Source organism: Seriola dumerili, unplaced genomic scaffold (assembly GCF_002260705.1).
Source record: "Seriola dumerili isolate Sdu_G_001 unplaced genomic scaffold, Sdu_1.0 BDQW01000134.1, whole genome shotgun sequence".
Taxonomy (NCBI): domain Eukaryota; kingdom Metazoa; phylum Chordata; class Actinopteri; order Carangiformes; family Carangidae; genus Seriola; species Seriola dumerili.
The window spans coordinates 392,207-407,114 of NW_019174389.1; the positions used below are offsets into that span (position 1 = coordinate 392,207).

General features: G+C 37.1%; 3 protein-coding genes across 5 annotated transcripts; 1 reads left to right on the top strand and 2 right to left on the bottom strand.

Moving 5' to 3' along the window:
- Window positions 1-1,162: 1,162 nt before the first annotated feature.
- Window positions 1,163-3,832, bottom strand: LOC111224449 (post-GPI attachment to proteins factor 2-like). 3 transcript variants are annotated; one of them, XM_022748936.1, is made up of 6 exons: window positions 3,706-3,832; window positions 3,150-3,323; window positions 2,671-2,920; window positions 2,461-2,567; window positions 2,259-2,367; window positions 1,163-2,122 (listed from the first exon to the last, which is right to left on the bottom strand). In XM_022748936.1, the coding sequence occupies exons 1-6, from the start codon at window positions 3,706-3,708 to the stop codon at window positions 1,992-1,994; spliced, it is 774 nt and encodes a 257-aa protein (XP_022604657.1). In that variant the 5' UTR covers window positions 3,709-3,832; the 3' UTR covers window positions 1,163-1,991. The 3 variants fall into 3 exon arrangements, with proteins under 3 accessions (XP_022604657.1, XP_022604659.1, XP_022604658.1); XM_022748938.1 differs by having other exon boundaries at window positions 2,461-2,530; window positions 2,667-2,920; XM_022748937.1 differs by having other exon boundaries at window positions 3,586-3,832.
- A 612-nt stretch (window positions 3,833-4,444) lies between these two features.
- On the top strand, window positions 4,445-8,373 carry LOC111224472 (neuronal acetylcholine receptor subunit alpha-9-like). Its single transcript, XM_022748971.1, has 5 exons — window positions 4,445-4,505; window positions 5,543-5,688; window positions 6,248-6,402; window positions 7,056-7,588; window positions 7,682-8,373. Exons 1-5 carry the CDS (start codon window positions 4,445-4,447, stop codon window positions 8,371-8,373), a joined length of 1,587 nt encoding a protein of 528 aa, XP_022604692.1.
- A 3,230-nt stretch (window positions 8,374-11,603) lies between these two features.
- LOC111224408 (olfactory receptor 52N5-like) lies at window positions 11,604-12,527 on the bottom strand. Its single transcript, XM_022748881.1, has 2 exons — window positions 12,197-12,527; window positions 11,604-12,067 (listed from the first exon to the last, which is right to left on the bottom strand). Exons 1-2 carry the CDS (start codon window positions 12,525-12,527, stop codon window positions 11,604-11,606), a joined length of 795 nt encoding a protein of 264 aa, XP_022604602.1.
- Between the last annotated feature and the right edge of the window lie 2,381 nt (window positions 12,528-14,908).

The window sequence follows — 14,908 nt, forward strand, 5'->3', positions numbered from 1 at the left end:
GAAACTAAAAGGATGTGGGAAGCTGGTTTAGGATCTACAACTGATCTTGCGGACTGCAGAGATATAAATGACGAGCCCACTCTTTCTATAGCATGCAAATCTGCTTGAAAAAAAGAAGTTCAAAATATTATGCTGGCTCCAAATCTTTAAAGCTCCTGAAACTATGCATATAAATAAATATAATGAGCAAGTTACATCCAAAAATTATATTATTATTATTAATATTCAGAATGTGTAATAAACATCATATTTCAGTTGGGTTCTTTGTTCATTGTTTGTCGGACTGTCCTCACATACAGCAGCTCTGCCCTGAGGTTTTCAGACCAAATTGCAATTAAAACTAATAATGAAGTTTTTGCTTTCTTTAATGTATTTCATATGTGAATTTATTAATACTGAATGATGATCTGTATTAACAATGCAACTGTGATGACCAACTGTATCTGTCATAAATTCAGGTCTCCTTTTATATTTGTCTGTGCTCTCTAGATTTCAGGGGATGTTTTTACTCATTAACTTAATGCACACTCGTGGGTGGAACAGTTGGAAGTAAAAATATCGTTTTCTGTATTGTTTCTTTTCTTTTGTTGTAGATGAGTATGATTTTTTCTTGGTTTCAAAATGAGCGTTATTGCTAGTGCTTAGCCAGAACTTGCATCATCACCAGGATTGGAGTTGAAGAGAGAGGGTGAAAAGGGGCTTCAGAGCATTGCAGTACTGTTATGGTGTATAGCACACACTCATATCTGAATGTCATATTACGAGTAGTCTTACTTTACCATCTTATAAGGATAGGGATACTGCACAGTGGTGTTTAAAATAACATAAATATATATATACATATATATATATATATTATATATTATATATATATATATATGTATCCGAAGGTGCTGTATACACATGCTTGAAGTGTTATTGAAACTATTAATGACACAATACAAAGATTTGTGTTTGTACAAGTACCATACTCTCCTTTCTCTGACATAGTATCAACAAAAACAGCATTACAAGCTTCACAAACATAGGATTTCACTGAGGAAATGTTGTGTTAACTGTGTGAGATTTTACAGGCATACCTATTAAACTGGTAAGTCACTCTATATGTGTGTGTGTAATCATATCATTTCATATTTACTAACAGACTTAGAACTCAGTTGAATTTAATTGGATTTTATAACATCTTCCACAGGCATGCTTTTTGGCATCCGTGGATTACCTACTTGTATCTGGATGCGGGGGTTTTTATCCAGTAGCATTAGCATTTGGGTCACAGTTAGGTAAGCAGTGTGTGATCATAATACCTGCTGTAGATTAACAACAGGGCCTTAAGGCCACATGTAATACAGAGAATTCACATTTGAATATTAAATTAGATTTTTGTATAAAGCTTAGATATTGCTGAAACGAGTAAAGATTTTAATCTAAGCAGGACTAATGACAAAGTCAGGTCTTAATAGAGGTCTCAATAATACATTTGGAGTAGTAGTTGCTGGGGGAATCTGAATGTTGAAAAATACATTGTGTCAGAAGCCATTGTTTCTGTGTGTGGACACTAGTATCTAACACTCAAAATTGGGAATGCTTGAAGTACGCCCTGCTTTCCACTATGTCACTCCTCATTCTTTGCCCTTTGTATGTCAAAATTAAAGCCAAGCATACTTGAAAGAACTATCACTTTACTTTGGCACACATACAGTATGACCACGTGTGTTGCGCATTATACAAAAATTGAAATTACACATTACATAACATACTGTATGTAGGTGAAGGCATCCATGAATGAGACACAAAGGCCCAAAAAAGCATGTGTGCTTATCTTGTTGTTTGTACTTGTCTTACATCTACAACTCCTAAGGACATGAGAGCCATCATCATGGAAATATATGGAAAAGGCCTTCATCCCACTCTTCCACTTGAGCAGGATCAAGGCTGTTATCAACAGGCGATTGAGAGGTTGTATATTTAGCACTTGGTCCTAGAGTTTCTAGTCAGAAGTTTTTATCTTCCGAGGATGAAATGACCATGACCTCCCGGCTTTTAAAGTCCCACACAGCCGTGAGATGGAAGGCCATATTGGAGAAGACGACAAGATACTCAAACACGGCAAATAATGTATAACCTGTGAAAAGAAGAAACAGTGGTATATAATAGATATCCATGTTTAGGTCAGTATTTTGTAGCTACAGTTGACATTATTGCAAACATTCCTCAATATTTACTGTTCAACAACCTTTACAAACTGATTTAATACTTACTCCCTGATTCACAGTACATGTTGTGTTTCCAATAAAAGAATCCAGCAAAAGCAAGGAAAGATATGTTAAGAAGTAAAAAACGCACTTTCCAGTGATGAGACTTGGCATCCTATATGAGAGCAGTAAAACAATATTACTGAGTTAGACTGAAATACTGCAAATCAGGTGAGGGATTTTAATTTACAGTGTGTGAATACCTCACCTCAGGACTCAGTGAATACTTCTTAATGGCCTTCCACAAACGGCAGGTTATCAGCATGTAGATGAGGGAGCTGATGATGAACAGGACAAAGCCTTCCTTATGTACAACTAAGGAGCAAACAATATATACATGTACATGATATGTTTGACTTAAAATCTCTCCAATAAAAGGCACTGTGTTTGAAATGATCTCAAAATATGGATTACCCACAGTATGTCTCACTGGATGATACATATGTGAGGAGCAAGAGGCCGAGGTTTTCAGAAATAGAAAAAGCCAGGTTCAAGCAGCTGAGTGGACTCTCAGGGAACTTCGAGGCAAATCGTGTCTTGTAAAATTTGAAGTAGGTAAAAGCCACAAGGAACCTCGGTGCTGAGTGCAGTCCAATGCAAAACCGCCATATGTGGCACTCAGGACTTAGGCTTATGGAGGCACTGATGGATGGCAGATAGTTAGGAACCTGGAAACACAGAAATGATCCAGTTTTGGTTCACATGATTGTTCAGCATTAAAGTCATATCTCAAACCAAGAAGTATTGAAAGGAGACAAGAACAGAAGGAGAGAAAATATTTCTTCAAATTAAACCACAATAGGGCACAGGGAACTACATGTAGCAGATCTGTCTTGTTTTGTTAACACCAAGGTAAGAAAAATATGGTTGGTTACATTTGCAAAATAAGGACATTACCTGGCAATGTGTACCAGTAGAGTCCTCAAAATGAAAAACAGAGGATATAAGGACACAAGCTATTAGTCCAAGCAGTGGTAGGCACACTGTAGTCAAAACACAGGTTGTGAATGATATCCTGATGACCAGGGGCCTCTCATGCCCCAAGATGTTAGAGCCTTGTAGCATCTTGGTCTGAAACAATGAAATGTTTGATTTTAAAACATCTTCATCACCATCTTGATGTACACACATACACATGTGGCAATAATAGCTCTGTGCAAAGCAGGAATCAATAGGCTACTCATGAGGTACATTTGGAAATTAATGAACATGTCATGTACAGTTAGACTGTAATATTAACCATACATTAGTTTGGAACATTTTGATACAAACGCATGAATTTACTGAACATCTGAACAGTTATACTGAAGTCTGAAAAACGAACTCAACCTACCTGCAATCTGTTTATTGTTTAAAAATAACTGCTGCCGCAACTACACGCAGCTGGCTCGTCAGTAACTACGCTGTTACGATCACATTCAGGCTGCAGTATGGACCTGAATATTCCATGTACCATAAATAGGGAGGGTTCCTTTAAGCTGGAGATCACCCAGCTATCTTAAATTCCTGCGACATTTTTGCATCCGTTAGATTTTAGTCAGATTCTCCCAGCAGATGTTTACAGGCCTGCGGATGCAACATCCTCGTTGTGAGACAGAAAACAGGAAGGAAATACAGAAGGTGTGGAAGAAGCAGCACCCGGAAGAGAAAGTGAGCGGAGGAGAGTGAGGAGGTTGCCACGTTTGTATGTAAAAATGATGCTCAGACCACATGCAAAATAAAATGTGTTTCTCTATGTAAAAACTAAAAGCGCAAACTGCTGGGTTTACTGCCTGACTGTTTTTAGAGGACGGAGCTGGGAGCTCTCCGTGGTGCTGAACCAGAGTAAACAAAGGGTCTATTTTCATTTTCGTTTTTTTCTTTCCATAAACAGATCCTGTGTGTAACAGCTGTATGTGAGTCCAATGTGTGTTTGGGGTTTACATGTAGTTGCATTAGGTCTTGTTCATTCTGTAAATCCGCTGCCCCGCCTCTCCTTTTCTTTTCCAGATTCATCTGTGCATTTGTGCAGGTCTAGATCTAAAACGCACGACTGATTACTGCTGAATTCACCACCGGTCTGCTTTTTCTTTCTTTTTCTCTCCATTTTCTCTCTCGTTTGTATTTTTCTGTTTTTGATTTTTAATTTGTAAACTTGTCTGGTACAGAACAGCTCAAATGGTCTTTGGGTCGAGATAACTTGTTTCACCAGAATGAAACGACGGAGAATCCAAACTTTATTTCGGTTGCTTCTGTGTGTCAGTATTTTGCCACGTAAGTTTCCATCCATGTTATTCTAAGTTAAAATGTTGACCTCGTTTTGGGTATTTTTTCTTGCCTATAGTTAATCAAAATTATGTACCAGAAAAGACGACGAGGATGACACAAGATGTAGGCTAAAGAAAGTTTACATAAAATCTTTGTAATTCATTTTTTATTAACATCACTGTTTTAACATTTTATGGATCATCCAACATTTCTTCTCAGATTTTCCTTCCTCTTCCATGAAAGCTGTTACCCGGAATTTGCAAACTTGCAGCCAGTTGTTCAGGGATTTTGCTATCATCATAATCCCATAGACCTTCTTTGTATCCAGCTCAGGGTTAACATCTGGCTAGCCCAAATCCAATGCGGACATTGGAAACAAGCCCCAGTTAGAAGATATTGTTTCTATTTTTAAAACAGTTCACACATCGTCTCTCAAGTGTCTTGTTATTTTGAAGTTATGGATGTAGAACTTCCACGAATAATTCCCTTATAAAAACATGAAAAACTATGTTTAAATATGGTATTTCTTATGTCCTTTTGATGAATCATTTCTAACTCCATTCTTTTCACAGGATGTGAATGTTGAATCTCCCTGTTTAGGCTCATTTTGATTCTCACATGTTGTGTGTCCAGTGGATTAAGTGTTCAATCAACACATGCTACACTCCACATACACAGGGTGAACAGAGCAAGTTGCTGCTGGTACATAAGGTCAGATTTGCCTGATCTCTTTCTAGAGCTTTAGAGAAGGGCAATCTAACCTAACATCCCCTTTGTCCCCTTCTGCCATCTGTCATGCAGCTACATTTCCTCTCATGTTCTCTCTTTCTTCCCATCTCTGCCTCCTCTCCACTGAATTTGCTATGAATGCCACTGGCCAGAAAACTGATTCATCAAAAACGATCACACAGGAATGCCCTTTAAAATACTTCATTTTGCCAGACTAAAAAAAAACCATAATAAATGGAACTAAAATTTAATGTTGTGTAAATGACTGAAATACATGGTGACATGGCTGTAAACTGTTTCTTTCCCTGTCTTAGCTTGTTGGTGTGCTCATGGGAAATATGCTCATAAGCTCCTGAATGATTTATTCACCAACTATACTAGTGCGCTGAGGCCTGTGGAGGACACAAACACCATCCTGAATGTGACCCTGCAGGTTACACTGTCACAAATTATCGACATGGTAAAACACCACAGTTTACACAATGCTTTATGTCTGAATATGAATTATCCAGACAGGACCTGAAACAACTGATTATTAATTATAATTAATTGACTTGTCAATCCACAGAATCTGCCACTTTGATAACTGATTCATTGTTTCAGTAACATTTTAAGCAAGAATTGTGAAAAAATGCATTTTGTTCACATTCCCTCCACCTCCCAAACAAAATACTTTGATGTTTTTTTCTGTTTTATATCACTGTAAACTGAATATCTTTGAGCTTCTGTCTTTTGGTTGAACAAAACAACACATTAAAAGCCATCACCTTGGGGTCTGGGGAGGTTGTGATTGGTATTTTCCCACAATTTTTGATATTTCATGGACTAAACAATGAATCATTAATCGAAAAAATTATTGTCAGCTTTATAGCTTAGATGGCTGCATTAGTTGCAGTCCTAGTGCTGATACCCACACAATAGCATTACATCAGTAATGCTATTTTATTGTGTCATGATATTTGTGTTTACTTCTCATATGTATCTGTCATTTATTATGTATAAATTTCAATCTTTTACAGGATGAGCGAAACCAAATTTTGACTGCATATTTATGGATACGGCAAGTGTGGGTTGATGCACACCTCAAATGGAATAAAGATGATTACGATGGACTTGATACCATCCGCATACCTAGTAGTTATGTATGGAGACCTGATATAGTCCTATATAACAAGTAGGTCGGACTGGTATTGAGTTAATCATGCAATTATTATCCTACTGTGGCTCTTATTGGTCAGTATACATGGCACAAGCTGAACAGTCCTTGAAGTCATTATTCATGGGAGTGTCCAGGCCTATGTCTGCTTTTTATACACCATTAATGTAACTACTGCAGTAGTCCAGCTGACAATGAAAACAATAATTTTCAAAATCATTTATTTATGACAAAGAGGAAGGGAGAGGAGTGCTGCTTGAGTAGGTGTGGGGCCATGGAACATGCCTTGATGTGGAGGAAAGAAATCCTAGTGATGCCTCTGATGACATTATATTGATTATGATAACCTAAAAACATCAGGTAGCATGTATGCTAAACACATGCTTATACAAACATTTAGCATTGCTGAAAAGATTTAAAATGCAGACACAACACTGAGGAATGAGTACAACTCTCCAAAATGTGTTGACTCTTCCCTCATTTGGTTTACTTGTGCCTTAGTATCCTGATCAAGTTTCTCTCAAATATCATTCTCCACGTACTCCAGGAAATTGCAGCTTCTCTTATAACATTTTTTAAAAAGGTATCCAAAACATCTATTTGCTCTTGGTGTGAATGTCAACACAGCTACTCTAATTTCTTTTTCCAGACATGTTTTCTTTGTCTTTCAGTGCAGATGATCATTTCACTGGCCCCATGGACACCAATGTGGTGATCCGACACGATGGCCAGATAATGTGGGATTCCCCAGCTATCACCAAGAGTTCTTGCAAAGTGGACGTGTCTTTCTTCCCCTTCGATGCTCAGCAATGTAGGTTCACCTATGGCTCCTGGACCTACAACGGTAATCAGCTGGATATCCAAAATGCCATGGAGAGTGCTGACCTGGCTGACCTGGTGGAAAATGTCGAATGGGAAGTGTTGGGTATGCCGGCTAAGAGGAACATTATTTTGTATGGCTGCTGTGCCGATCCTTACCCAGATGTGACTTACACACTGAAACTGAAGAGAAGAGCTTCCTTTTATGTCTTCAACTTGCTCATACCATGTGTGATGATTTCTTTTCTGGCTCCACTGGGCTTCTACCTGCCTGCTGACTCTGGAGAGAAGGTGTCTCTGGGAGTCACTGTAATGTTGGCCCTCACTGTCTTTCAGTTGTTGGTTGCAGAGATCATGCCACCCTCTGAGAACGTACCTCTTATTGGTAAGGGAAATATACTGGGGTCAAAACCCAACATGTGTGATAACTGTAAGTTCCAACTCTATGTTGATTTCCTTATCTTATTTTCTTCCACAGGAAAGTATTACATTGCAACCATGACCATGATCACAGCCTCCACTGCCCTTACCATATTCATCATGAACATACACCACTGTGGCCCGGATGCTAAGCCTGTTCCCAAGTGGGCCAAGAAAGTCATTCTGCAGTACATGGCCAGAATGTGCTTCGTTTATGAAGTTGGGGAAAACTGCATGTCGCCACAACCGGAGAAACAGGAGCCTCCACTTGTAAAGAACACCAACTGCACCATGAACGGTCAGGCAGGACCAGGCAGAGAGGACTGTGTCTTCAAAATGGAGAGAGGACAAGAGACAGTGACTTCAGAGGAGAGGGAAGACATGGATCAGATGATGAGTCCAATAGGCTCAATTGGGATGAATCCTACCAACCACTACAGCACTTGGAAAAATGGCATTTTCATGAGCATGGACTGTGGAGATTCAGGGGGTCCAAGGAGATGCAGGAAGGGAGGTGTGAGTGAGGGAGAGAGAAAAGACAGAGAGTTTTCCTGCTGCTCCCAAAGCAATGAGAGGCAGCTGCTGCGCAACATTGAGTACATAGCCAACTGTTACAGAGATCAGAGGGCCACGCAGAAAAGGACTGGGGAGTGGAAGAAGGTAGCCAAAGTTTTAGATCGCTTCTTCATGTGGATATTTTTCATAATGGTGTTTTTCATGAGCCTGCTCATCATGGGTAAAGCCATCTAACTGCAGAACTGTTGAGAAGTTGGACTTAAGGACAGTGTTAACACGTGTAAGACAAAGATCATTACAGGGTAGTAGAGGATTCATTAAGTACAATACTTTAATCAGTAACTTACTTAACATTCAGATGTCCAAACCTCTTAGAAATAGTTCAATCTGGAGCCCCAGTCATCACTCAACCTACTGCAGTCCTAAGTATAAGTAAAATTCAACTTTTGATAAACATCTTTGTCATGGGTTCAGTTGTTGACAACTTACATTCCCTAACTTTCGTTCTAATGTTATGTGAAAGTTATTAAGCTCAGCCAAAAAAAAACAAGTCTGTCGTCAAATCAATACAATTTAATAGTTATAGTATTTCTACTATTTCATGCTTTTTTTCAAATTATATGCTGATAATTTTTTTTTACAGCAACATTTATTTCTTTGTATCTGAAATAATAGATTAAGGGATTCACAAAAGCAACACAAAGAGGTGACCAATAAATATGAAATCCACTTCTGCCTCACAGATTATCTTTTTTATATGTCAAGGATATTCAGTGTCAGAAGCAGAGCAAAAGATGTACAGCCCCATGTGCAAACCAATTAATCATTTTACTGGTGCAGTACAAAAGGATGATGATGAAACAAATAACCCTCAAGACAGACTACTGATGTCATAATGGGATCCTAAAAAGTGAAAGTAATGTCTCTCAGGAACACTGAAGGAGTACTGCCCAGACTGTAAAGATACTGCCCATACAGAAACGTAATATATGACATACAGTATATGTCCCAGTGTCAAGACTGATGTTGTCATATATGTCACCTATATTATATATATACATCCTCTGGATATATGAAGATATAAGTTTATAACATATATGAAACACCCAGTAAAGTTTGTATATGTACATACAGTATATTAACAATATCTATATGATGAATTTTTATGTTATAACATGTTGCAACCATATATGTTAATGATATGCATTTATATGCGCAAGTTTATTAAAACAACATACATATGAAAATTCTGTATGCTTAAATATGTTTTTCTTTTTAATGAAAACATGTTTATCTTCCCATTCTGGGAAAGTGGTCTCAAACCTTTGGAACCCACTATATATAATATCAACACATACTAACATGCTTTGAATGAATATATGATGAATTTGATATATTGATATATTTATGTAATATATCTACAGCATACATACAGTACATAGACATACATATTTGTATGGGCTAGATACATACTGTATGTCATAAAATTATTCCAATTGAATAAGTTTCTAATAGGTTTCATATATATATGTACATATTTTTACATACTCAGTGTTTTCATATGTGCTTTTAATTTACATGTACATATAGGCCTATGTCATATATGGAAATTCTATATATGTAGATGAACATGTATTACATTTGTGTATGGGTGGAAAATAATGAAAATTTGGCTTTATTTTACTAATTTAATTTAGAAAATCAATACAAACATTGATAAATAAATACACTAGTATGAGTGTGAGTTAATAATTGCAATTTGTAAAATGTAATTCTAAATGTAATTTTATTATCATGAAATTAATCAGTGAAAGAGAAAATCACCCAACTTTACAGAACAGTCAACATACAACCAGGGAAGGTTCTGTGTATGAAATCACAACATGAGAAAACAAGTCTCAGTGTAACCCACATGGATTATCTGTTAAATCCCCTGGATCACAACCATTTGCTCCTCTCTTGATGTGTATTATCCCTGGTTTTTACGTTGCAAAATGGGCCATAACTCTTTAATCTGAAGCCAAAGGAAAACAGACTGAATGCTTAATCAGTAGAACTGTGTTTTGAATGACTTTTGATTTGAAAAACTATTTGAAAAACATGCTCTGCTACATTCAGAGAAGTGGAGAATTGTTATTGAGCCAGATTTGATGTGAGGGCAACTTTAATCAGACCACTGGACCTGATGAGACCTCTGATTGACCTTTCATCACAAGATCTGTGGCCTACTAGATGGAAATACATCCTCATTACAGCAAACGCTGAGGAAAGACAAAGACAGTATTTTTTTGTGAATAGAACAGTTCTTATCATCTTATTCAGAAATGTATTCAGCCTACTCTTGTACAATGTATGTGGGAAGACCATAATTTCTGGGAGATTAGAACAACTCTGCAATCAAGGAGAACTGAGCTAATAATTCAACTGCGTATATGATCAAATCCTGTTATTAGAGTCAAAAGTAATAGTAAGTAATGCTCCAATATAAACTGAACTGTTATTAGGACTCACTCCCTGGTGTGTTTTCATTTTATCATATACAAATGTTTTTCAAATTTAATTTTTATGACCTCAGTCATTCTGCAGTGTTATTAGTCCTGTAAATCTTTAATGAGGCACACAATTACCAACTTAAATCTCTATCTCTATCTCTATTTTTAGCACCCATTTTGCAGCGAATGAAGAAAAATGTTAATAGATTCATTAATCAATAAAAAGGAAACTGCTGTTAATTTCAGATATCTTAAAATAGTGTACATATAACTGTATGCATATTATATGTATAAAAAGTTTTTTTTATATTTTATCGTAGTGTAATGAAACACAGTACTGACATCTGAGTTCGATAAGTAAAAATAAATACATGGATAAACATTAATTGTATATTTACTGGTAGTCATTTTTACATAAACTGTTAAGGTTGGCAAGGTCAATGGAAATGATCATTTTATCATTTTGAAGGAATTTGTGTGAATTCATCTTGTAATAATCAAAATTAACATAACCCAAAGCATTATTGATGTTGTTCTGGCATTGAAACACAAGAGGTTGGTAGAGAGCTGGTTATGGGGGTCTAGCACCAAAGGCCTGGGAAACTAGTATTGATACTCACTCTTCTGTCTTTACACTTTATGATGATAATCTGCTGTGTTGAATTTAGAAATGTAACTTGAAAATCAGTAGATGTACTTATCTAATTTATCCATTAACAGTATTAACTTTGATAACAGAAGATAAAGAGCTTGTGTTTCTTTGCCTGTTTGCCTGAGTTTTTTTTGGATATTGAAACAAATATTCATTACACATACTTACAAGAGTATGCAGAAGGAACTGCAACTTAAATTTAAAGTGACTTATTACATGCAATTGAGACAAATATCATGTGTCAGATACAGACAGGCTTTAGAACAGGTCTGTCATGTTGTTTATGTCTGTTTATATGTCTTGAATGGAGGTAGGAGACATTAGGTTGGAGACAATTTTCTTTGCAATATTTGGATAATTTTATCCCGTAATGATCTTGTTTGCATTCCATAAATGATTGGATTTAAATTAGCAGGGACAACATGAAATAAAATATATGCAATCTTCCTTAAATCTGGGTAATTTGGGAAACGATGCAATATGATGGTTAAAAATCCTGACCAGAGCATGATAAGATAAAGAACAAGGTGGCTAGCACACGTTTGCAGTGCTCTGTTATTCAACTCTTTGTTTTTCTTGATCCAGCAGATGAGAGCTATTCTGAAGTAGGTGACCGCTATGCCTCCAATTGAGCAACTAAACAGTAGCACAGTGAAAAAGAGTCCATAGATATTGTTGATGGAGACATCCTCACAAGAAAGCTTGAACAGTGATGCATTGTCACAGTAAGCATTTTGTATAACTGATCTACACCGGGACAACCTCACTGTAAGACCTATCAAAACAGACACGAGCACTAATGACACCCCCCATGCAGTTGCTGACAGCCAGAACACAGTCTTGGTAGTCATAATGGAGCTGTACCGTAAGGGGTGACATATGGCCACATATCTGTCGATTGCCATAATGACGAGAATCATGTGTGAAGCTGAACCAAACGTGTGGCTGTGAAAGGCTTGAATCACGCACTGGTTATAGGTGATAAACCGTTCAGTTGAAATGATGTGAGCCATCAGCTGAGGCAGTAGGACTGTGTTACCTATCAGATCATTGACAGACAGGTTACAAAAGAGAATGTACATCGGCTGGTGCAAACTCTTCTCAGTGATGATAAGTACGAGAACTCCAATGTTAGAAAAAAGCAGGGAAAAGTAAACAAACAGCAGCAAGAAAAACAGAGGGTATGTGAACTCTGGAGATATGTCAAAACCTTGGATCGCTAAGATATCACTTGAAATTGTCATGTTTCTTTCCATTCTGTTTAACTTGATGGAAAACCTGAAAGAGAAAAAAAAATTAATGGTAGTGATGGTGGGAAAAAAAATCTACTCTGAAACAAAAATAAATGTTTATGGGAAACATTTTGTGTTGCATATTAGGCACGATTCTGTTTTAATTGCAAATTTATTTTTTTAATCTAAAAAGACAAATGGAAAAAAAAAACATCTAAAATATGAACATTTATTCAATTAAAAATCAAAAATGTCATATGTGCAAAGACAATACTTACTTTTTGATTATTAATTTGAGCCTCCTTCTCCTGTAGCAATACAATGTGCATCAGTGTGTTCTGCAGAAGAGACAATTACATGATAAACATAAAATCAACCATACACATCCAGAGTGGTAGCACAAAGTTCCATTGATGAGGGCCTTTATCCCGTAAATATATCCAATAAATGCTCAACACAAACTATGAGCAGGCATAGTCTCAGTGTTGTATGTTGAAATAAGTCTAGAGAATTTGTTCTAATAAAGGATACTACCTTGCCTGTGGAAGTGGGAATCTGGAGTTGCTGGATCTTGATCTCTTTTATCTTCTGCCTGAGTAACACTGGAGCAAAAGTGCTTCATTTAACAAGGGTTAGGCTCCTTGAACTGTAGATTCCCACATGGATAGGTAGGGAAAGCTTTAGACACATGGTGGGCAAGTGAAAGTTTAAAAAGCCCCTGAGGTCAGAGGTCAGAGGTGAGATGCCCCTTTAATCAACAGGACATCACATCCTTTTTGTGAATTTAAGTCAACCCCCTCATCTGGTATTTTTTTAAATACATTTCACCAGTCAAACCCAAACCCAGTGCTTCATATTCATTATGTTAATTGATGACCCAAAGGTGTTCTATTGGAATCAGGTCTGGTGACTGAGGAGGCCACTGAAGTTCACTGAACTCATTGTCATATTCATGAAACCAGTTTGAGACTTTTGCTTTGTGACATGGTGCGTTATCATGCTGAAAAAAGTCATTGGATGATGGTACATTGTGGCCATAATGGGACACAAATGGTCAGTAACAATACTCAGACAGGCTGTGGCATTCAAACCATGATTGACTGGTATTAAGGGACCCAAAGTGTGCCAAGAAAACATCCCACACACCATTAAGCCACCACCACCACCAACCTGGACTGTTGACATAAGGCAGGTTGGGTCAATGGATTCATGCTGTTCATGCCAAATTCTAACCCTACCGTCTGTGCGCCTCAGCAGAAATCCAGACTCATCAGACTACATTACATTTTTCCAGTCTTCAAATGTTCAGTTTTGCTGAGCCTGTGTCCACTGCAGCCTCAGATTTCTGTTCTTGGCTGACAGGAGTGAAACCTGACGTGGTGTTCTGCTTGAGCCATGCACAATTGTTATAAAGTGCACAGGGGAAAGACCAGAGAAAGTAATTCGAGGGTCAAATCAATTAACAAAGCAATGCAAGGGTCAATTACGTCCATTTCTCTTGGGTGAGACGATTAGTCTAATGTTCTAATGTCCTAACTGCCCTTTTGTGTGCATGAACAATGAACTAGTCCCCAAACGCCTGATGTGACCACTTCAGTTACATGCTATTTCAATTAGAATTTTTCTCTTGTCAGATGTATCAAAAAATACGAAAGGACCCAACAGTACAATATTTATATGGTTATATATTTGTATATTTTGAATTTATTGAGGTATTTCACATATTCATTAAAAGTAGGAATATCTTTGTATAAAACAATGAAGATGGATGGAGGACAAACACATTTTCAGTAAAGACTATGTTGTAGCACTTGAACTAACTGTGAATTTAATCTGTTAAAATGTTTTACATAGAAACACACTTGATTCAAGTTAAAGAATCAAATGTTTACAAGTTATCATGTCACATGCAAACTCACTGGCTACAGCCTCCCATGGGTGTTATTTAACAACATCCTCATTAGCAAATAACAAGGACAGTCATTATCAACCAGAGGTTTACTAGGCTAATTGTCCAGAGATTAATTGTGTTGTGAGACAGTTAATAACACATCATTTAATCATGTCTCAATGGGACTCATTAATAAATTAGTTTCGAAAAAGTAATGAGGCATCTAGCTGATGTAATTCTGTCAACTTGTAGTGTATCCAGTTACATGATATTGTCGCAGTAGCCATTTAAGCCGTAAAGCTCCTGGAAAAGATCATTTCCAGTATTCCTGTTATTCCTGTGCAATATCATTAAAACCTTAATGTAATGGAAATGAAGGAAAAGAAAATAATTTTAAAGCCAAATTTTGAAATCCAGCCAGGTCTCAGCAGCACTGTAGGCCAGAATGTGGATTTGAAATTAGACTTCATAGTCCACCATTAAAATGACAACTAACGCTGTT

Excerpts from the sequence above, each read along its gene's own strand:
- LOC111224472 (XM_022748971.1), top strand. The coding sequence starts at position 4,445 with ATGAAACGACGGAGAATCCAAACTTTATTTCGGTTGCTTCTGTGTGTC. Across the intron at positions 4,506-5,542 it reads GTGTGTCAGTATTTTGCCAC|CTTGTTGGTGTGCTCATGGG; the intron begins GTAAGTTTCCAT and ends TCCCTGTCTTAG. Across the intron at positions 6,403-7,055 it reads GATATAGTCCTATATAACAA|TGCAGATGATCATTTCACTG; the intron begins GTAGGTCGGACT and ends TTTGTCTTTCAG.
- LOC111224449 (XM_022748936.1), bottom strand. Across the intron at positions 2,921-3,149 it reads CTACTGGTACACATTGCCAG|GTTCCTAACTATCTGCCATC; the intron begins GTAATGTCCTTA and ends CTGTGTTTCCAG. Across the intron at positions 2,368-2,460 it reads AGTATTCACTGAGTCCTGAG|GATGCCAAGTCTCATCACTG; the intron begins GTGAGGTATTCA and ends GCTCTCATATAG.
- LOC111224408 (XM_022748881.1), bottom strand. The coding sequence starts at position 12,527 with ATGACAATTTCAAGTGATATCTTAGCGATCCAAGGTTTTGACATATCT. Across the intron at positions 12,068-12,196 it reads TTCAGCTTCACACATGATTC|TTTTGATAGGTCTTACAGTG; the intron begins TCGTCATTATGG and ends TGCTCGTGTCTG.